The 22,495-nt window shown below is 47.9% G+C and overlaps 1 protein-coding gene across 2 annotated transcripts in view; it reads left to right on the forward strand.

Annotated features, from left to right (window-relative positions):
- The window catches only part of LOC108928865 (glypican-4-like), a 34,042-nt gene extending 15,474 nt beyond the window's left edge, over positions 1 to 18,568 (forward strand). For both annotated transcript variants that reach the window (XM_018743051.2, XM_029258018.1), the window contains exons 2-9: positions 6,405 to 6,563; positions 12,888 to 13,285; positions 14,324 to 14,489; positions 16,125 to 16,255; positions 16,607 to 16,753; positions 17,403 to 17,527; positions 17,735 to 17,907; positions 18,016 to 18,568. In XM_018743051.2, coding sequence (XP_018598567.2) covers positions 6,405 to 6,563; positions 12,888 to 13,285; positions 14,324 to 14,489; positions 16,125 to 16,255; positions 16,607 to 16,753; positions 17,403 to 17,527; positions 17,735 to 17,907; positions 18,016 to 18,272 — 1,556 coding nt within the window. In that variant the 3' untranslated portion in view covers positions 18,273 to 18,568. The remainder of the gene's footprint in view (positions 1 to 6,404; positions 6,564 to 12,887; positions 13,286 to 14,323; positions 14,490 to 16,124; positions 16,256 to 16,606; positions 16,754 to 17,402; positions 17,528 to 17,734; positions 17,908 to 18,015) is intronic.
- The last annotated feature ends 3,927 nt before the right edge of the window (positions 18,569 to 22,495 follow it).

Raw genomic sequence — 22,495 nt, forward strand, 5'->3', positions numbered from 1 at the left:
GTACTCAAACTTTTGAATGCTTGGGTATTGTGGGGTTTTAACAATGCCGTACTATTTTTAGATCCGGTCCCTTTTAATGCACATGCCGGACTCTGTTCCATCAAAGTATATCTATTGCCATTTATTTGAAAATGAACACGACTTCTAATCTCGGAATAGTGTCTGTTGACGGAATGGAGCGGCGTTCACAGCACGACACAGACTTCAGGGCAATTTAGCTCGAAGGCTGTAACGGCAAACAGTGAAAAACACATGGCTTCGAGTCCTTCAAAGGTGCTGCTTGATGGTGATGGAAAGGTATTGACAGTGCTCTCCACGGGAAGGTCTGTAATTTGTCACACGGCTCCCAGAGCACACGACTGGTCTGCGCGCTCAGGATGTCCATCTGAAACTCCCCTTGTTTGTCACGGCTCGTTTGCCCGGAAAATGCAATTCATAAAAAGGACGGCCTTATTCTGACAAGTCGAGGAAAGAGATTAAAGGGATGCCTTAATCACTGCTTTGCAGTTAAGATGTCACAGAGCCCAAAATCACAAGGATAATTAATGTACAAGTAGTTGTGCCCTCATAATAATCGATATCCTGTTCTTTTTTAAAACTGAATTTTATTTTAAACTATCCACACACACATTGGTTGAAGCCGTTTGCCCCTGTGGGGTCGCGGCAAACCGGAGCCTAACCCGGAAACACAGGGCGTAGGGCTGGAGGTGGAGGGGACGCACCCAGGACGGGATGCCAGTCTGTCACAAGGCACCCTAAGCGGGACTCGAACCCTAGACCCACCAAAGAGCAGGACCCAACCAAACCCGCTGCACCACCACACCCCGCTGTCCAGCCTTTATTAACGCCCTTTCTCCTTTGGAGGATTAGGGTTGTCTGGAGCCTATCCCTGAAACGCAGAGCAGGAGGCATGGTACACACTGGATGGGACAGCAATCTGTCACAGGGTTGTTACACACACACATTTACATTTATTTATTTAGCAGACACTCTTCTCCAACACAACTTCCAGCAAACTCTATGTAGTGTTATCAGCCCACATACCTTATTCACCATCGTGACTTGCACTGCTTAGATACACTACTTACACTGGTTCACTCATCCATACATCAGTGGAACACACGCTCTCTCTCTGTCACTCACACACTACTGGTGAACCTGTGGGTGAGCTGTCTCACAGGGCCCTGGGTGGTGTGAGAGGACATGGGTTCAATCCCTGCTCAGTCTGTGTGGAGTTTGCATGTTCTCCCCATGTCTGTGTGGGTTTCCTCTGAGTGCTCTGGTTTCCTCCCACAGTCCAAAGACATGCTGTTCAGGTTCATCCATAGTGTGTGAGTGACAGAGAGTGTGTGTGTGTGTGTGTGTGTGTGTGTGTGTGTGTGTGTGTGTGTGTTCCACTGATGTATGGATGCGTGACCCATTGTAGTAGTGTATCTAGCAGTATAAGTCACCTTGGTGAATAAGGTGTGTGGGCTGGTAACACTACATAGAATTCAGTGGAAGCTTCTTTGGCGAAAAGCCTCTGCTAAATTAATAAATGTAAATTAGTCTTTTTGGAGATATTCCTTGTACATGTGTTCTGGTGGTAGAAAATCTTCACCGTACTGCCACGGCTACTAAGAATAAAGGCTTTGGTCCGTCTGGATGAATGGAGAAGATGAATATGATGATGAATGTAGGGCCTCATTATGGGTCATTGCACTGATTTTTTTAGGTAAAGTGCTGGGCAGTCATCTTGGGGAAAATGTTCATGTGCTTCTTTAGGAGATGCCTGAGTGGAAGTCATTATTGTGTGTGTGTGTGTGTGTGTGTGCGTGTTGCAGGGAGACAGAGAGGGCAAAGGACGCAACCTTTCTCGGAGGAGTCGCTGTTAACCCCTGATTCGAGTGGTTAAGCTCATGAGGTGGCGTAGGAAAGAGGCTGGAGCGTGTCTGGGGGGGTGGCTGGTCGGGGGAGCCGAGAACGTCCCTATTTGGGGTTTTGTCTACAAGGCAGTTTGAGAGGCCGCTCCTTAACTGGTTTGAGGTACGGGGGGAAGAAAGGAGGGAGGGGACTTATTTTTGGACAGTTTAAAGACGACGTTGGTTTACCACAGGGAAAGGGAGGGATTTGCTCTCCGTTCATCTGCATTTCATGTTTTTTTGTGTGTTTTATTTACGGTTTCCGTGGTGGTGTTTTTCAATCCCTTTTGAAACAAATGTTTAATTTTGTAATGTGCTTGCTCCAGGTCAGTCTCGTTGACTTTCAGATTCTTTGCGGAGCTTCTGAATTCAATTTTACTGTTCATGGTTTAGATGTTTTTTTGTTTTGTTTTGTTTTTTTTTTTGGTCTTAAATTTATGCTACAGTTGCTTGATAACTAGACTCCGATGAGTGTCAAACCTGGGAATCTGTGTTATCTTACATAAAGTGTCCTTGAACTATGGCTACAGTGTGTATAAACTGTTTAACTTGGTCCTGGTTGATGGCAGGGGGTGCAGTGGTGCAGTGGTGCAATGGGTTTGGCCAGGTCCTGCTCTCTGGTGGGTCTGGGGTTCGAGTCCTGCTTTGGGGTGCCTTGTGATGGATTGCTGTCCTGTCCTGGATGTGTCCCCTCCCCTTCCAGCCCTATGCCCTGTGTTGCCGGGTTAGGCTCCAGCTTGCTGTGACCTCCCTGCTTGGAACATGTGGTTTCAGCCAATGTGTGTGTGGTTGATGGCAACGTGTGGGTTTTCTAAGTGTGGGGATTATCAAAAACACATGTATGATACAGTGGCGATTCTTTTTTTTTAGGCCTGGTGATGTTATTCTTCTAATTCTGCGTCCTGTGTGCGTTTCCATGTTTTGGGGCAATAAATCAGGGAGGTGTTTTTTTTTTTTTTTTTTTTTGTCTCTGCAGAATGCCTTTTGCGGGGCTCTAAACATCCCCCTGACCAAGCTCACTTTGTACCCGATCGCCTGCGTGCTGCCGCCCCTGTTGCCCGGCACCGTAAACCTGCGGAAAGGATGTGGAGCTCTGGGGGGATGAGTGGGAATGAGGATCTTAAGTGAGAGGTTAATCAGCAGAGCTAAAGCTGAGTGGGAGGTATATTTGCTGACCTCTGACCCCTAAGTTTTGTCCCCGGCTGGTTTGTGAAAGACCAGAGGCAAGGTCAACTGCACTAAACTGCGTTAAAACTGAAAAATAAAAGTAAAAAAAGAGAAATGGAAGTGTTTTTTAAAATGAAAAGACCCCGATGTTTGGACGTGCTTTTTGAATTACGAGAACAGTCGCGGAGATTTACTTTCGTGCTCCAGCCTCTCTGCGTGGGGTCTTACGTTCCAAAATGTCATTTGGGAAATACTGTAGATGCTGTATGCAGATTATTGGAGTCAGAAATATTGCATCCCATTGTGCTTATCATGGAATATTTAATTTATGATCTTTTTCTGCTAAAATATATTTAGCTCTGAGATTTATGACATAAGTACAAGGCAGGTTAGAGTAAACCCTCCTTGGTCTTGAGTACAAGGTTTTATATTTTCACTTTTTTAGTTTAATTTTTCAGTTCATGAAAATTAATTTCAGTATGAGATTGATTAATTTTCTCCAGTATTTTTATTGATCAGTAATACTTTGGTCTGAGCTAATGGTTTGGGCGTTAATTGCCTTAATAAATTGCATAAGAGATGTATTACATAATGACCAGTAATGGAGATGGAGACGTGCTGTTTTCAGACTTTCTGTTGAGGAGTTCATTAACCAGCTCATTAACTGGAGGGAACTGGTCCAGAATGGGAGGAAAAGTACATTTTTCAGTTGTGGGAGGGGCAAGCTGCTGTTGAAATTTGCCTAGGGTATGGTTTGGGAAGGGTGCAACTATGCCATGCTGCGTGTGTGAGTGTCTGTGTGCGTGGACACGTGTTTGGGGGGAGGTTCTGGCTGCTTCAGCACCGTTCCACTAGGTGGAATAAATATTGCACGGAGGGGGCTTACAATCACGCCACCGTTGGTGGTTACGTTCTATTTACCCGTGTTCCTCGCGCCGTCCCCTTTCAAAGGCCCGGTTGTGCCCGAGCTCCGTCTCGTAGGTTTCTGCCGTTTTATTTTTTCACGTAACATTTTACGGGGCCGATAAACGCTCATTTTAAAAAGTGCTGAAAGGGAGTTTGTCCGTCAATGAGCCCAGTGAGAGGAGACGTGCGAGAGGTGCGGGTCCCGCGCCTGGCCCCCCGGCGCGGGCTGCACGCCGCTGGCACGGGAAGCTCAATGGCCCGTTGGAGCCGCGAGGCTGAAAGAAGACTTGTTCTCTTCAGATTCCAGCAGCCACATTAAATAGAAAGAAAAACAGAATTTTACTGCAGTTTTAACCCTAAATTCCACCACCTTTTTTTCCATGTTAATTCAATGTTGCTTGCTGGCATATTTTTTTGGCTGGAGGTAAAGGGGGTGCACATATTATATTATATTATGAAGTGGTTATTGTGTTTCACTGAGGAAGACTTCTGTTTGAAAGGCCCATGATCTCACCTTACCTGTTTGCGTGAGTATTTCTACTACTGCTAGCTACTATTGGGAAATCAAAGGCCGGGGGAATAGTTATTTAATTTAGTCGGGGTAGAAAAATAGCAGGATTTCTATAATATTTCTTATGGAAATACTTCTGTTGTGCTGCATGACCGTCATCAGCATCCGGCTGGTACAAATCTCACGTCAATATGCAATTATCCAGGTGTCTCCCTTTGTGCTTCGGCAAAATTTAATGCAAACCGAACCAGGTAGCATCTCAGATTTATTGTGTTGGTGCAGTATTATTATTGTGGCGCGCAACGCCGCGGGTTTGGATGGGGCAAAGAAGGACGCAGAGGCAACGTTCATCACGAACGATTTATTAGAACACCGGCGCCAGGGAAATAATGCTCTCGGTCCGAGGACCCCATTTTCTTCAGGACTTGTGCCTACAGTCAGCCTTCCCACCCTCCTTAGCACCTCCAGAATCTCTCCTCAGACACTGGCAGACACAGCCACCCCATCATTTCCCCCAGAGGTGCCCCCCAGCGGTTACGCTATTTAAAAGTTACCCATAATGCAACTATTTACACAGAACGTCTTCCCACCTAAATACAAGTAACGCGGGTCGTTACATTATTCTTCTTAAAATATCTGTACACAAGGACGCCAGCCTTCAGAACTGTTAGAATAATTTGATAACGCACCCATTGCTTTTATGGCGCGGTTCGTTTGTTCTGGCTGGTCACCACCTTTAGATGAATTCCTGTTGAGAGGGGGGTTGAATTACCATTATTTCTTAAGGGGAAAGAATGATCAGTTCCTGGACAAAAAACAAACTACACCTAAAATTAAAATACAGTCATGGATCGCTTGACGTCCAGGATACGTTCTGTCCAATAGGACGTTAGGCGATTTGGACGTTGTGCCAACATCATATAAGCCATGCAAGTGCCACGGGTGCCTATATCTTATATGGAGAAATTGTTAATGATGTGTTGAGGACCAGACCCAGAAGCGTTACCCCCCTCAGAACCATGATGATCACTTACTTTGGCCAGTAACAGATGTTTAATATCGCTATCGAGTGTTATGTATAGATATGTGCTGTACCATTATACACCTGGCAGCACAATCACTTTTACATAGGATACACCGACGTTAAGCGATGCATACCCGTACTAAAGTAATATGCAATGATAACACTAACATATTTTACGGTTTATCAGAAATTATTTTCCTAGCTTGTTGTCTAATGATCTAATTTCAATTACTCATTCATTATTAAAATCGCTCGTTCGGCACTGAACCACGGTGGTCCGTAGTCTGCCCCGCAAGCATAAGTCGTGAGACGGTACATTGTGGACAGAAACAATGTTACAACAGATTACTTGATCAAGTGTATGCAAATACAAAAAAATTCCACTAAATGTATATTGCAGATGTATGCGTATTGACTTGATTTTTCTATTTCATGTTATAATTGCTAAAAAACTTACAGGCACATAATTCTACGTTTAAATCGGGGACAATACTGTGAAATAAATAGGTTATATACAGTGCTGTCACAAAATCGTACTCATTCATTAATAGGATACTGAAAGGTCTGTTTTATTTGGACTTGTGCATAATTTTCCTCACTGCAGAAGTCTTCCTGTTCTCTCACACTTGGTGTTATCAGTGTAACGCAGGTCTTTTTCTGGGGGAATTCGGCGTGGAAGCGCTTTGTGTTTGCACGTGTGTGAGAGAGTGTGTTAGCATCTTCAAGTAAAAGGGCTTCTCTGTGTGTGTGTGTGTGTGGTCCATGATCAGCCAATGTCCTTTAACCTGATAACACCATTTACTGTCCTTCACTTCAGCTCTGCTCTTTTGTTGACTCCGTATCCCTTTTTTGAGAGTGTCGTACGTTTACCTGCCTTTCCCGTGTCCTGCGGCAGGCGTCCAGCTGAAGGTGTGTCCGCAGGGCCTCACCTGCTGTACGCTGGAGATGGAGGAGAAGCTGAGCCAACGGAGCCACTCCGACCTGAAGGCACCGGTCGACCAGCTGAGCTCCAACATTCACGCCATGTTCACGGAGAGACATCGACACTTTGACCGTGAGTGAGCCGCTGACGTGTTCACACCATTTTTCCCTTGGCATACACTCATGCGGACCACATCTCTACCAATCTTCACGTGGCACTAGCGTACGTCCAGGACGCGCTAAGCAGAGGCATCACGCACGTGGGACCAGATGCGGGACAGCAGGGTCGCGCCAGCTTAGCCCCCGCTAAAACTACCACCAATAAGTCCGGAGATGCGTTCAAGACCCCCATCCCTTTGTCCCCGACCGCATCCTGCCTTTCAGCTATATGTAGCTGTAGTTTTTGTGAAATCATGACCCTCTGTTGTGGTATTTGGGGAAGAGGCCACTGCACTGAGTCATCAAGCGATCCTACAGCGGAAAGGTCCACACCGCAGAATGTCCCACACCAGTGACCCTCGTATCCTGACCGCTGCCTCCATTCGGTGCCAGCGTGGTGGACAGCACACATTTTTGTGTACTCCTTTCCCCGTGGCAGTTTTCCTCGCTGAGAGTCGTACCGCATTGTTTTGCTGAACCGGTCAATTCCCGGATTACTTCAGCTCTCGGCATTTACTGCTTCGACCAGAATGACCCCTCGCTGTATTGGCAGCGCTCGGTATGACTCTAGGGTTTCTTAGTCCCATCCCAGGGATCTGCATGTCATAATTATGGAAACATTCTGCTTTGAGCGGGATGGTTGTTCGCGTGACCGCATGATTCATATTAAGTTGAACCCGATTCATTAATTGAAAACCTTCTGCTTATCATGTTCACCGAAGCGTCCTTACATTTTTATTAGGGTCAAGTGCTAAAGGCAGTAACGCTACTGTGCTGTGTTTCCACCATGAGTCCTTTGTAAAGGGACAGAAAAAATGAAGATTACTTTTAATGTTCAGATTAATCAAATATTTAATATGTAGCCTACATAACTGTTGCAGCGACAAGAAATTCTCTGTAATCACCGACGACTGGAAATAATGGACACTGCATTTTTCTCGGAAGATACAGAATTATTTAAGAACACTGCACTTTGCATGGATTTGGTTCCAGTGTAATTTGAAAAACAGTTCCTTGTTTTATCTAAAAAAACGAAGCTAAAACAAAGGCAACTGGATTTGCAAATCCAGCTGTCTTTGTCTTAGCTTCGTTTATTAGATATGCCATGACCTGGATGATTGAGAATCTTCACAGACAGTTCCTTGTTTTGTTTAACCATCTTAATGCAATGCACTTTTGTTTATTCACTGTTGCATGTTCCAATGTAGAACACACACACACACACACTGAAGCCGCTTGTCCCGAGGCGAGCCGCCACCTAAGCTGGCAACACAGGGTGCAAGGCTCGAGGGGGGAGGGGACGCACCCAGGACAGGACACCAGTCTATTGCATGGCACCCCATCCAGCCGGCCAAACCCGCTGTGCCACCACACCCCCTACTATAGAGAAAAGTGTCTGCTAAATGAGGGTGGTGCGGTGGTGCAGTGGGTTGGACCGCAGTCCTACTCTCTGGTGGGTCTGGGGTTCAAGTCCCGCTTGGGGTGCCTTGCGATGGGCTGGTGTCCTGTCCTGGGTGTGTCCCCTCCCCCTCTGGCCTTACGCCCTGTGTTACCGGGTGGGCTCTGGTTCCCCGTGACCCTGTATGGGACAAGCGGTTCTGAAAATGTGTGTGTGTGTCTGCTAAATGACTGAATGTACATTTAAACTTAACTTTGGAATTGCATCATCAGTTCAGATGAAAGAAGTGGATCATTTAACCGAGTTCAGCTGCCACAGAACCCAGGATCGCCAGGAGCTCGGTCTATGTCTCGTACTAAGATCCTCTTAGCTCGACAGATCGGTGCCAGTCACGTACAACCAGGTTGCGCAGGATTCGGGTCTGACTTACAGGACTTTAATTGAACTCGTCTATCTGGTCTCTGGGGCATCACGTCCGCTTTGTGCGAGCGTGTAGCCCGATCGCCGTTTGTTTTCAAGGGAGGAGCTTTGTTTCATCGTATCAACTGCGGAAAAATTTTCCTTTGCGAAACCTTCGTTGTTTGAATGTGGGAGCTCAGCTGGAAGCTTAAAGCATCTGCACGGAGCACCTTGGCGTGAATGGAAAAGGTGAAGCGGAGGGCTGCGGATGCGCAGGGAAGCTGAGCTGGAAAGATGGGCGCGGTCGTCAGGGGATCGGAAGAGGAGGAGAGGGATGACGGCGCTTCGGCCGGGTGTCCTCCTCTGCTTTTTATCGGGCGAGCTTTCGATAGCTGCGCGCTGGCATCGGCGCCGGCTCGGCGGCGGTGCGTCATGGCCCCCTCGGCATGCGATTCGCTGCTGTGCGCCATTGCGCTTTATCTCCCCATAAACATGCCTCCCTCTATCTGTTCCACGACACGTTGTCCAGCGCGTTGGCGGAAAACGGCGGTTTTTCACAGGAGGCCGAGGGGTGGAACTACCCGCCTCGATGTCGGCAGTCTCCTCGAAATCGTAAAGAAATCAAACATAAACGTTGGTCAAGGGAGGATTTTGCGCAGCGCTGACAACATGTTTTGGGATTTATGAGTTTAGCAAGTGCAGTAATTTCATGATTTCGCGCTATTACCTGATTCTCTGAAGTCCTTACCTTCCCCCTTCCCTGCAGTCTTTTTTCACAGCTCTGAAGATCTCAAGTCCATGAGGAAAGTAGTCTCCTTTTAAATGGGATTAGATACGTGTGTATATTCTACTTTGTTGTTTTGGAAGGTCTTCGCTTTGTGCAACACACCGATTTTCGATGTAGATTCGCATTTATTCATTTCGCAGACGCTTTCCTTCAAATCAACTGACGACGAATACCATGTAATATGAAAAAAGGTGACTCCTTTTCATCCGAGGTGATTTGCGGTACTAGGTACGCAAGAGTATGCGACCTACAGCAAACACACACACACACACACACACACACACACTCATTACAGGCAATTTATAATGACCAGTTCACTTGAAACATGTCTTTGCATAGCGGAAGGACACCGCAGCACCCAGAAATAAGCCATGTGAACATGGGGTAAAACACGCAAACTCCACGCCGGCTGAGCGGGGATCGAACTTACGCCCTCTCGCGCTTTCCAAGGCCCTGCGAGACAACGGCACCGCTTTCTTTTGAAATGCGCCGACCTTCGAGTTAGCGAAGTGTGACAATTTTGTTCTCGGGCACGGTCGAAGAGGGGGCTGGGAGTAATTTGGGCAGCAGGGGGTGTAGTAGTTAGCAGACAGTCGAAACCTAGGTTCGGATCCCTCCTCCTAATGTAGTTTGTGCGAGAAAGGTACTTGCCCTTAAGTGACACTGTAAAAATTACCCTGCTATATAAACGGGCAAATAGCTGTATGTCGGTTAAACGAATAAATAATAATAAATATGACTTGAAAGGTTTCGGTAATCATCGATGCAGTTAGTGGCCCCACTGTGGGCAGGGTCTCGAACGGACCCGTTCTCTCTGTGAAAGGCATTCCTGCCCTGTCTTTGCCTAATCCCTTGCCGGCCTCACCCCCCCCCACCTTCCCCCGTTACTTGCGCTGACTTTAAACTTGTGGTTGCTTTGGCATTCCAGAGGGGGTGGAGGGGGTCTGTCAATCTTTTTGTTTTAATCTATATCAATTGAAAGGGGGGGGGGGGTGCTGGTGGCCCTCTCTGCAGCCTGTGTGTGCAATGTTTCCGGTATCCTTGGTGACACAGTAGGGGGGTGGAGTTTTTAAAAAAAAAAAAAAAAAAAAAAAAAAAAAAAAAAAAAAGCTTAACCCACCAGACGCACCCCCAGCCCCCCTCGGTTTTTGTGTGTCTGTCTGAAGTGGAAGTGACAGCGTTTCGAGGCCTGTACGGGGGCTTACTGCAAGCCAATACATATGCACATTCGAGCGTGGATCAATGGGGCCGATTACAGCATGCAAAGATTTGTAAACTTCTTCTCTTTTTCATGGTAATTTCTGGGGTTTAGCTGTGCTGCACTTCTGAAATTTTATGACCGTTTGAATGTGTGTCTTCGATGCCTTCGGAGAAGGAAATGACTATGAGGACACTGAAGGCGCAGATACGTGATGCGCGGGAGGAGGCGTCGTAGTGCCAACGGTTTTATGAAGGCCTTTTTTTTTCCCCACTTAATTTTTGTCTTTTGGTCCAGATTAACAGCACCAAAGAAGGTGGATAAGGAGAGGGGGAAAAAGGTGCGCGAGAAAGCAGGGTTCCCGTGGTATCGCTCAACAGAAATGACCTTCCGCCGTTGACGTTGGGCGTCCCGCTTTAGTGAGCTGCTTTGGCGCTGGTGCTCGGCCCCCGCTTTGCAAATAGCGAGAGGTATTCTCATTTTGTTCAGATTAGGGAGGTGAGGGTGCTGTAAGGGGGGTCGGCGGTGGACAGCATTCCTTAGGATGAAGTGGGTCATTGTTCCCCATCAACGCTGAAGAGAGCCCTCTGAAGAAACTGATGATCTGAAAGGGAGAGAGAGGGAGGTGGGGGGGGGGCAATGAAGGGGGTTACAGGTCATTTTTTGTGGGGGGGGAGAGGAGCTGCATTATTCAGTAATCCTATAGAAAATTCCACTGAAGGACGGACAGAAAGAGACAGGGCGAGAGAAAGGGGGATGGAATGTGACAAGAGAAAAATGCCATTGATGGTGGTCAGACTGCTGCTCACCGCTGCTTCTTAATGACAGTGTGGCCGGGGCGAGCGGGCAAAGCCGCAAGTTCAGCTGCTCCCGGTCTACATGAGAATGGGAGACCCCTCCTCCCGCCCCTGCCCATCGTTGCCTCTTTTTTTTAAGTTTCTTTCCACAGCCCCCCCCCCCCGATGTGGATTCGCGGTTCTGAGAAGGGCAAACGGGCGGTCGGGAAACACCGGCGGCCGAAACGGAACGGACGCATTTGTTTAAAAACCTTTTCAGTATGCGACCTCTGTGTTTTCCATCCGCTTGTGACCAGCTGTGCCCGGCAAAGGCGCTCGCGTTTTTCTGCAGGGCATTGCAGTCCGATCCAAAGGTGAAAGGCTTGAGCTCGGGGCGCCGCTTCAGCTCAGCTTTGACGTGACGTGATGGCGGAGAACGTGGCGAACAGCAGAAAACTTAACTGAGCTGGCAGTACAAGGAACGCATTTACATTTATTTATTTAGCGGACGCTTTTCTCCAAAGTAACTTCCGTTGAACTCTGTGTAGTGTTATGAGCCCACACACTTTATTCACCGCAGTGACTTACACTGCTGGATACACTACTTACACTGGGCCACTCATCCATACATCAGTGGAACACACACACTCTCTGTCACTCACACACTATGGGTGATCCTGAAAAGCATGTCTTTGGAGTGTGGGAGGAAACCAGAGCACCCAAAGGAAACCCCTGCAGACAACATGCAAACTTCACACAGACTGAGCGGGGCTCAAACCCTTTTCCTCTCACACCACCCAGGCGCTGTGAGACAACAGCGCGACTTGTTGTGCCACTGTGTTGTCCACAAAAAAACACAAATTCTCACTGTTGACAGTAACTAAATGGACATACGTGATGGTGTTTACAATGTTTATGTAGAAATAGGACAGCAGTTACGACAATTGGCAGCGTAGTGGTTAGAGCTACTGCCTTTGAACCAAAGGTTACAGGTTCAATCTCCACCTCCAGCCGTAGTGTTTTTGAGCAAGGTACTTACCCTAAATTGCCCCATTAAAATTACTCAGCTGTATAAATGGGTAAATGATTGTAAGCATGTAATTGTGACCTTACCACTGTAAGTTGCTTCGAAGAAAAGCATCGGCTAAATAAATGAATGTGAGGGCTGCATCTCGAACATCCCCGCTCATCATTATAGTCTATATTTTCTGTATTTGTGCTTTACGGTATTTTTGTTAACCTGTTTTCATCTGACAATTATGTCCAAAGTGACTTACATTGTTGAATAGTCAAGTTCACAATGATTTACCCATTTGTACAGCTTGTTAATTTTTACCGTATCAATGCAAGGTGAGTACCTTGCTCAGCGGTACTAAGGCAGGTGCGGGGATTCAAACCCTTCGATCGCAAGGCAGCAGCTCTAACCGCTACGCCGCCTGCTGCCTCGCTGGTATTTTTCCTCTGTAGCAGATGCTCGTATGGTCGCCAGGTGGCATGATGCTTAGAGCTGCCCCACTGGGGATTGCAGCTTTGAATCCCACCTCCTGCTGCAGGACCCTTAAACAAAGTACTTAGCCTAAATTGTTGCACTGAAACTACCATATAACTGCCGTATAAATGCGTAAATCGATACAAGGCGCTTTGGCATAAAATGCCGGCTAACTGAATAAATGTAAATGCAGCACAGTTCGTGTTATATGTCACATTCTCTGTTCCTCCTCTCCTCTCCTGCGCCGCAGAGTTTTTCCGCGAGCTGCTGATCAACGCGGAGCGCTCCCTGAACGACATGTTCGTCCGCACCTACGGCCAGATGTACATGAAGAACGCGGAGCTTTTCGGGAACTTCTTCCGGGAGCTGAACCGCTACTACGTCTCGGGCAGCGCGGCCGTCAACCTGGATGCCATGCTGGCGGACTTCTGGGCGGACCTGCTGGAGCGCATGTTCCGCCTGGTCAACGTGCAGTACGAGTTTCCCGACGAGTACATGGAGTGCGTGAGTCGGCACACGGAGCAACTGCGGCCCTTCGGCGACGTGCCGCGCAAGCTCCGCCTCCAGCTGACCCGCGCCTTCGTGGCGGCGCGCACATTTACCCGCGGCCTGGAGCTGTTGCCGGAGGCGGTGGGAAAGGTCTCCGCGGTGAGTGGCGGAGGAGGAGGTCGGAGGGAATAAAACAGGAGTCCCTGGTGAAATCTGGGCCCATAGAGAACAGGATTTGCTCCGGGACTCAAAAAGCGAGCGTGTGCGAATCGTGTATGGCTTAGTGAGCGTCAGCATGGGGGTGACGCGCGTCTCTCCGATCTCATTGTACCGATGGTGTGGCGGTGGGTCGCGGGAGCGGCGCGGCAGGTACCCCAGCGGCCCGAGCCGCCGCCGCCGCCGCCGCCTCTGGACTCGGAGGTCGGAAGTTTGAATCTCGTCCGCTTCGTACCCTCGAGCATCGCACTTACAGCGAACTGCCCCAGTAGAAAAAATTTGCCTTACCGTATCAGTCATCGTGAGCCGCTTGGAGGGAAAAGCATCAGCTAAACGGTGTGTGTGTGACGTGCGAGTCAACTCGCTGCCGAATGTGAAGTGAACGGCTGCAATTAACACGCGCACACAAAGCTCGGTCCTTGTTATCCCACTTGCCCCTCTTTGTTTGATCAGGTGTGAGATCTTCTGTTCAAGGCTGGTTTTGGCAGCAATTACGGGGGCGATATTTGCTTTCCTCGGCCCCCTCCCCTTCACGCGGAGATAACTCGGCGGGGTTTTTTGTTCCTGGTGGGTCTTGCAGTTGTAGGTCAGGGTGTGCGTGAACTAATGAACACGCTTGCGCTGATTAAGCCCTTTTTTATTACCTTATAGAAGAAAAACAAAATTAAACGTTAACTGCAACAAAAATAAATTGGCCGTAACTTGGCGGTAAAACTTTAGAGATAAAATGCTCGAATCGGTGCGCGCCGCACTCTTGTAGTCGACAGTCTGATGCTTTTAGATAAAGCTAATCGCCTCTTTATACGGCCGAGCAGCTACTGAAGCAGTTCGGGTGAAGCGGGCGAAGCGAAGTTGCCCGGGAGTCTCGCGCACGGTCGCCAGGTGCCAGTCCTGGGGGTCAACAGCACAAGCTGATGTCGAAATATTGAACCGTACTGTTGCAGTACGTCCACCCTATAAGTGTCCTCCCTCTGCTCCTAGGTAAGCACGTCCCCTGGCTGTGCGCGTGCCTCCATGAAGATGCTCTATTGCCCCTACTGCTCAGGGCAGGTGGCCCTGCGGCCGTGCCAGAACTACTGCCTGAATGTGTTGCGTGGCTGCCTGGCCAACCAGGCCGACCTGGACTCGGAGTGGAACAACTTCCTCGGTAAGCGGGTCAGGGAGCATGTTGAGATCCACTGTGAGGTCCAGATCCTTCAGAACTGCAGTCCCACGTGCATCTCACTCTGGCTGTCAGACTCCGAATGCCAAAGACGCAAGGAAATTTCGTACGTAGAGCGGTAATTGAGGGATTACCCTGCTAATTGCTCGTTGAGGAGAATCAAAAGTCCCTCAGCAGCAGCGGGTCTTGCCTGAGAGGAGGAGGTGAGGTGGAGATGGGTGGTGAGTCCTGCGCAGGGGCCAGTCCACATGCCTGTGCAGCCCCCTGAGGGCTGGGCTCAACAAGCCATGCTGTGCCAGAAGCGACTACCCCCCCAGCGCAGCTCTTCTCTGGTGTTTGGGTCTCACGGTGGCTTCCCAGCAGGGGCTCTTTGTAGTGATTTAATTGGGGTGCCTGGTTAGAACCCCTGCCACTTTTATGAGCCTTGCATAGGGCTCAGTTTGTGGATCCTGGGATTTTATACTGGCCTACTGCTCCCCCTTGTGTCTAAAGATGGTAATTTATTAAAACTTGTCCATCCATCCATCCAAGTGGCGTCACGGGGAGCCGGAGCCTTACCCGGCAGCACAGGGCGCAAGGCCGAAGGGGGAGGGGACACACCCAGGAGAGGACGCCAGTCCATCGCAGGGCACCCGAGCAGGGCTCGAACCCCAAACCAGCCTCACAGCGGGCACTGGCTGATATTAAAACTTATGCCTGGTCCAACACAGAGTCAAAGTGGTCTGGAGCCTGTTCTGGAAACACAGGGTTTGAGGCAGGGCACACCCTGGACAGAAAGCTGGTCCATCGCGGAGTAGTCTTACATAGTCATTCACATCCACACATCACAAGCAGGAAAGAGTCCTCAGTCCCCATGAATCATGTTTTTAGACTATAGGAGGAAACCAGAGCACCTGGAGAGAGCCCACATGAACATGGGGAGAACATGTAAACTTCACGCAGCTCGAGTGGGACTCAAACCTACAGTGACACCAAGAGCCCAAAAGCTGTAAAACAACAGCACAACCCACTATTCTACCATGCCGCTCCCTATTAAAAGATCACGTTTATTAATGCAGTTCTGTCGGTGGGCTTATTTCAGAACTGACCCATGATCTGTTTATATTTTAAATGATCTGTTTCTATGATATTGATGGATATTTTACAGAAGTAACTCATTTATGTCACTTTCTGTGTTCCTCTTTGCACTTATCACACTTGTGCTAAGTGCTGTGGGAAGGAAGGAAGGAAGTGCAGTGAATGAAAAACTGATTTTTTTTTAAGCACTTATCTGATCCTTTTCTTCCAAACCAACTTGTACTTATTTACAGAGCTTGGTAAGGTTAATATTTTAGGGTAAGTACATTGCTCAAGGGTACTGCAGCTTGAGGTGGGATTCAAACCTCCCACTTTCAGGTCTCCAAGGTGAAGCTCTAATCACAACGCTCTCAGCTGTTGTCAGGGGTAAATGTCCTGTCCAGGTTTACCCTGCTTCAAACTATGCGTTTCCAGGACAGGCTCTGAACCACTGTGACTCTACGTTGGACCAGTCATTACTGATTATGGAAGGATTCTCTTTTCGCAGAGCAGTTTTTGTTTTAAGCTTTCATTCTGTCTTCCCTGTTCTTTTCCCTGGCTCAGACGCAATGCTGAGTCTTGCTGAGAGACTGGAGGGGCCGTTTAACTTTGAGTCCGTGATGGACCCCATCGACGTGAAGATCTCGGATGCGATCATGAACATGCAGGAGAACAGCATACAGGTCTCTCAGAAGGTGAGCGTTTTCACAGCCGGGGACATCGGACGTGCTTTTTCGTGGGACATGCTCCATCCAGGGACGTGAGTCTGTAATGTAAATGACGTTCCGGTTCTCTGAGGTTTATGGTAATACAGAGTGCTTTGTCACACTGTACGCAACACGTGACATACACGGATGAGTCAGTGTGCTGCGTAGCAGCAGCGTGTCAACATCGGGAGTGATTCACGAGAGCCGTCTGATGATCGGTTTCCATGTTTTTGTTCTCAGGTGGCAGGTGCACTTCTGTCTGGGGGTGTGATGGCAAAAGGACAGAGCTCACGTCACCTCGCTGAGCCAGGTTTCATACCTTTTCCTCTGGTTCCGCAGGTTTTCCAGGGCTGTGGCCAGCCCAAGCCAGCTAGGGAATTCCGCTCCACACGCTCCATCAAGGAGGGAGGCTTCACCGGCCGCTTCCGTCCCTACAGTCCAGACGCACGGCCCACCACTGCGGCTGGAACCAGTTTGGACAGACTGGTAAAAAGATAGCCATAGTCTTACTATATTTGCGCAAAAATCTGGTTCTCTTCCAAATAGATATGAGTTACAAACCATTAATTTGTTGGATTTATTAGATGTAAATTGTGAATGTGTTTGTTTCGTGTGGAACACAAGGCTGTGCAAAAGTAGCGTGTTTATAGTTTGTGTTCCTGGTTTTGTTCCTATCAGAAATGACCACTAGGGGCACTAGTGTGCAAGTCTTCCATTAGTTGAGCTTTTGCAATTTAGCTGGACTAGACTCTGTGTGAGGGGGTGCGGTGGCGCAGTGGGTTGGACCACGGTCCTGCTGTCCAGTGGGTCTGGGGTTCAAGTCCCGCTTGGGGTGCCTTGCGACGGACTGGCGTCCCGTCCTGGGTGTGTTCCCTCCCCCTCTGGCCTTACGCCCCTGTGTTCCCGGGTAGGCTCCGGTTCCCCGTGACCCCGTATGGGACAAGCGGTTCTGAAAATGTGTGTGTGTGTGTGTGTAGACTCTGTGTGTGTGTGTGTGTGTGTGTGTGTAGCTGTCTGTCATCTTAGGAGAAGAAAACAGCTAGAGGGGAAAGGAAAAAATAAGAGATTTGGCAAAATTAAAATTACATTTTAATTGCCACTCCCTCCCGCTCTCCCACCTCTCTGACACCTCCAGGTAACCGATGTGAAGAAGAAACTGAAGCAGGCAAAGAAATTCTGGTCCACGTTGCCGGACATGGTGTGTACTGGGGACTGGGTGGCCCCAGTGGATGAATGCTGGAACGGTACCGCCAAGAGCAGGTGAGGCTGCTGTAGAAATGCTGTTGGGACGTGCCTTGTGAAGTATCAGAAATGGCTTTTAAATTTCCACTGAGGGACTTTCATATTGCCGTTGTTTCCATGAAGACTCAGTAGAACTTTCTGGAGTGTTCTGCTGATGCCGTCAGTTGTTCAGGCACCCGCGTGTTTTGTGCTTTCACCCTGTGACGCTTCTTTCCCCCTTTGCAGGTACGAGTCAGTCCTCACAGGCAGCGGCCTGGCCAATCAGGTGTCAAACCCGGAGGTGGAGGTGGACATCACGAAGCCAGATGTGCTGATTCGTCGGCAGATCGCCGCGCTCAGGGACATGACCAGCAGGTTGAAGGCCGCCCACAGCGGCAATGACATCACCGTCGAGACAGGTAAGACGGAAAGGGAGTACAGCAGGTCTGATTGCTGCTTGCGCAGAATCTTGTCGCTTTTAAGTTCACCCGTTCTGACCGCTCTCTCGTCTTGCTCTCCTTTCCCAGAGGAGGACGGGAGCAGCGGTGGCGAGAGCGGCAGCGGCTGCCAGTTGCCTTCATGCGACGAAGACCGAGACATCTTCTTCTCCACGCCCACCCCTCTAAAGCCCCAGAAGCCCACAAAGCCGCACACAAAGGAAGAGAAGCGGAAGGAGGAGAACGGGAAGGCGAGGGCAAACGTGGCCGTGAGCCCAGTGAGCCCGAGCAGCACAGTATTGGCGCTGGCAGGGGTTGCCGCGGTGCTGCTTGTCCCACAGAGATAAGTCTTGCCACAGGAGAGAGCAGGAGATGACGGAGCTGTCAGGGACGCTGTGGACCGCCCTCAGGACCCGGTTCTGCCTGCCACCTAGAGACCATGCTTCTTCTACATGTTTTAATCACATCTCTTTTCTGCCCTAAAAGGACAACATGCAAGTTTAAATAACTTTTAAATACTTGTTCTGCAACCTTTTTAAATATTTGTTTCATTCTTCTTGTTTGCCAGTGCCGGACTATCGGTCCATTGATGTTTGTCGCGTGTGTGTGTGTGTGTGTGTGTGTGTGTGTGTGTGTGTGTGTGTGTGTGTGTGTGTGTGTGTGAGAGAGAGGACGAAGACAGGTGGAGTGTTTTTTTTTTTTAAACACAGTGGACCCACTGACATTTCAGTGTAACATAGAGATATCCCAAAACATGTAAACTAAAGCATTAGACTATTTAATTGACAAGTAAAACTTATTGAGTTAGAACTCTTGGTATCCAGGTGGACATTTATGAAAAATGACAGATTCATTAGAGAGCTAAGCTAGAGAGAATAGGTAATATTGGTTTCAAATGCTGAAGCTTTTATACATAGATTTACACAGTAGAAGGGGCCTTTTATTTGCGAAGAAATACACAACAGTGTTGTGTGACTTACCTGGAAACAAAGATCTCGAGTCGTCGGATGGGTGCTGAAGGGTAAGGTGGAACGTGAGGGCATTTGGAGGGAACGGGATGATGACTTTGCAGCAATGATGAAGGGAAGGTGAAGTTAGTCCACAGATGGGGCTGTGGGAAGAATGACACAAAGAGAAATAGCAGCAAACATGCTGGAAAATAGGGTTTCTATTGGGTTACAGGGTCAAATGTAGTTGAGAGTGTGTGTGTGTGTGTGAGCGTGCGTGCGTGCACTGGTGGATTTCATGTTGTATTGCTGATTAACTTGCGCACACAGCTGATGTTTGGGCTCTCCAATGAAAGGTATGAGAGGAGGAAAATTTCCGTTACATCGGGCGTCACGTTTCGATCTTACGTCTTAAAATGTCAAGTGTAGATGCAGCAATAAGCACAAAAGTACCGCGAGTATGACCCAGAATGAGGCAGAGCTTTGAATAGGGACAGTCGAGAGCGTGTTCACGAAATTGGTGGTGCGAGCAGGGAAAACGTGTCAATTTTTAGCATGTGTGAGACGTCACCAAAATTACATGGTAATGAATGGAAAAACAAAGCAACATGTCAGCGTTTTATTCCATGACGTACACCTTGCTGAGTACTGCTATTATATTTAGCAAATATGAATAGGATCTCGAGCTTCCCGGGAAGGTTGGAATCAAACGTGAGTTTTGGGAGGCTCCTCTGTGTCTTCCCTGTGCTCCAAGCAGTTTTTACTGTCTTTTACTGTATTTTAACCTGCCTGCTTGGTGTTCGTACCCGCGCGCATTTTTTCAGGAATGTTCCCAGCTGTTCCAGTACTGCCTTCGCATCTCCACCGGTCCAATGGAAGGTGGTAGGTTGTGTGCCACACATTTTTAACCTCATGTGATTCCTGTATAGCTTTGTTGCCTTGCGAAATAAAAACCTCAGTACACAGACTACTACTTCAGTAGTCAGACTGGTGCTTGGGACACGAGTTGAAGCAACTTGGTCCGGAACCATAACCTTAAAGCAGTAGTTTTTAAGTGCCTGCTAACAGCGCATTTACTTGTAAATGACCTACATGGTTTTGGGTCACGTTAAGTCTTATTGCTTTATCTTGGGGTTGTCCTGCCGTAGACTTCAACAGCTACTCTTCTGCAGTTCTACAAATATGCTGTATCTGTTAGTGCCTGACTGATGCCAAAAACGCCAGGTGAGATTACCAACTAAACAACTACTTGAGTCACCTGATGCTGGGGTTGAGTAAGAAGTGGTACTCCCTATGGGTTGTATCACGAGGTGGATGCTGGGCCCAGCTTTAGGTTATTAACCAGCTTTTCCGGTAGCAGTCAATTTAGAGTGATTTTCCTGCCCCGAGTGTTGAATTTAAAGTAGCCTGACACATGCTATGTCCGCAAGAACGCGGAGGGCTGCTTTCAGTACGCAAAGGCCCGATCTCCATAGTTTTCACTTACTTTTCAACTAGTGGCTGATTTATACCCGAAACACCATATGCAGTGTTTTCACAGAGTTGATAAAGAGCTCTAGGACAGAGGTTGCAGCTAAAACCAAGTAAAGACCAATGTACCCTTGAGGAGTGGGAGCGCTCATTTATTTGCTTTCGATCAGGAATGAGTAACTCTGGTCCTTGATGGCAGGAATCCAACACGTTTTAGACTTACGGGTGACAGACACATGAGAGAACAGGTAAAGTAATTCGCAATCCCAAAAGCGTCACCAGAGCAGTTGAATACAGAATCGTCAAAATGAAAACTAGCACGTTCTGTTGCCCTCGAGGACCAGAGGTGTGTACAGTTTCTATAGTACAGTTCCTTGTACAGTTTATTTAATTGCATGTTTATTTTGTTTTCAAAGGCATGTAAAAACGTGCATTTAAATGTGCTTCCGCAAGCATCGAAAAGTGTTTGAATACGGTTACAGATGAAGCTGACGTAGGCATTTTCTATTCCAAAAATAGTGTTACTTAAATGTTTACACACTGTGCATTATCAGTTGTTTGTGCCTCTTGCAAGGCTCAATTGAAAAAACGTCTAAAAATCAGCAGGCCTGTGCCATGCTGCAGGTATGTTAAGAACCTTTCAAGTGGAAAATGATTGATAAGAGCAAAATCTGATTTTCACCTGTAATTCCAAGAAGGAGAACAGTTTTCAGGTTCAATGAAAAGCTGATCTCATCTGTAATGTTCCCTGGAGTCAAATTGACTGATGGGGATGGGGGAAGGGGACATAGTTACATTTGGGAAAAATACATTATGGCAAAACTGGGTTCTATGACAATCTTTATGTACAAGATTGGATCCGATTTTGAGATTCCATCCAGTATAACATAGTACTTAATTTTGCCCCAATGCAGACACCCCTCCACTGATGTAAATTTGATTTACGTAAATATATTCCCAGCATGCACGTTTTTCACGCAAAACACGCAAATACGTTAAGCGCAAGTCGGAGTAGCCGGACAAGGCGGGAAGTTGCGTCTTCCCAGTTCCCGTGTTTTGAGCCGTGAACGCATCTCCTCACCTTAGTGTACTGCTTTTTTCCCATATTTTTTACCCTTTTCATTATTCACAATGCCTGGTGGTAAACGTGCACTTGAAGGAAAATGAGAACTAAGCGTATAGCAACCGATTTGAAAATGAAATTGAAAATAATATTACAGTATTTCGTATGTCTGACATTTACTAGAGAAATATATTGTGTAATTTTTTTTATACCTGTGTTTACAACAAATGCCTTGCTTAGGTTAGGGATAGGGTAGGGTAGCCTTTGTTGAATGGTGGGGCAGGAGGGGGAATCTGACATAGGTAACTTCTGACTTACGTGAGGGGCTGAAGAAGAGTTTATTTGCGTAAGTTGAGGGGTGTCTGTATTACAATCTATTGAAAAAATGTTCCGTGCAGTTCTTGCTGTTGCAATGTATTTTTTTGCCATTACGTGGCATCACTCCTTACGGTTGGCCTCCGTTTACACCCCAGAGGAGGGGAAGTTACACATGAGCGTTGAACGTCCCTCGCTTTGCGGATACAAATGGAAGTTTGGAAGCGATGCTTGACTCGGACCCTTTGCCGACACGCGCCGTTCCTTCCTTCGCACGAGGTACGCTAGGGGAGACCTTAAAAGCTGGGGTGGCTACAGCACTTCTCAAGGGCTGCATTCCTACCGGTCAGGGAGATTTGAGATGTTCGCCAACAGTCGCTCTGGGGTGTACGAGGGGAAGCAATTTTATACTCCGCTGACTTCAGTCCCTCCGTTGTGCAGTACATGGAAACGGTAAAACCACAGCGGTGCTTGAGGATTTCCGTAAGCCTCCCGAAGCTTTTGAATGGCTCGAAACTGTATGTGTATTGAAATAATCGGAGACCTCTGAAAGTGACCCACAGTACCTAATTGGAAGAAGAATTACTGAATTATTCTTGAGGGGAGAAAATGATATGAGATATAACAGTGTAAATAACTACTACATTAAAAAGACTTGCTGAAATAAAGACTCCAAACGTCTGATGTGCTGGGTTTTTGCACGCTTTGTATGCTGCGTAGCAGTGTGTGGGTAGTTTCTATAGTTAAAATGTACTTTTTTGGCTTGGCAAGACCT

Source organism: Scleropages formosus, chromosome 14 (assembly GCF_900964775.1).
Source record: "Scleropages formosus chromosome 14, fSclFor1.1, whole genome shotgun sequence".
NCBI classification, from domain to species: domain Eukaryota; kingdom Metazoa; phylum Chordata; class Actinopteri; order Osteoglossiformes; family Osteoglossidae; genus Scleropages; species Scleropages formosus.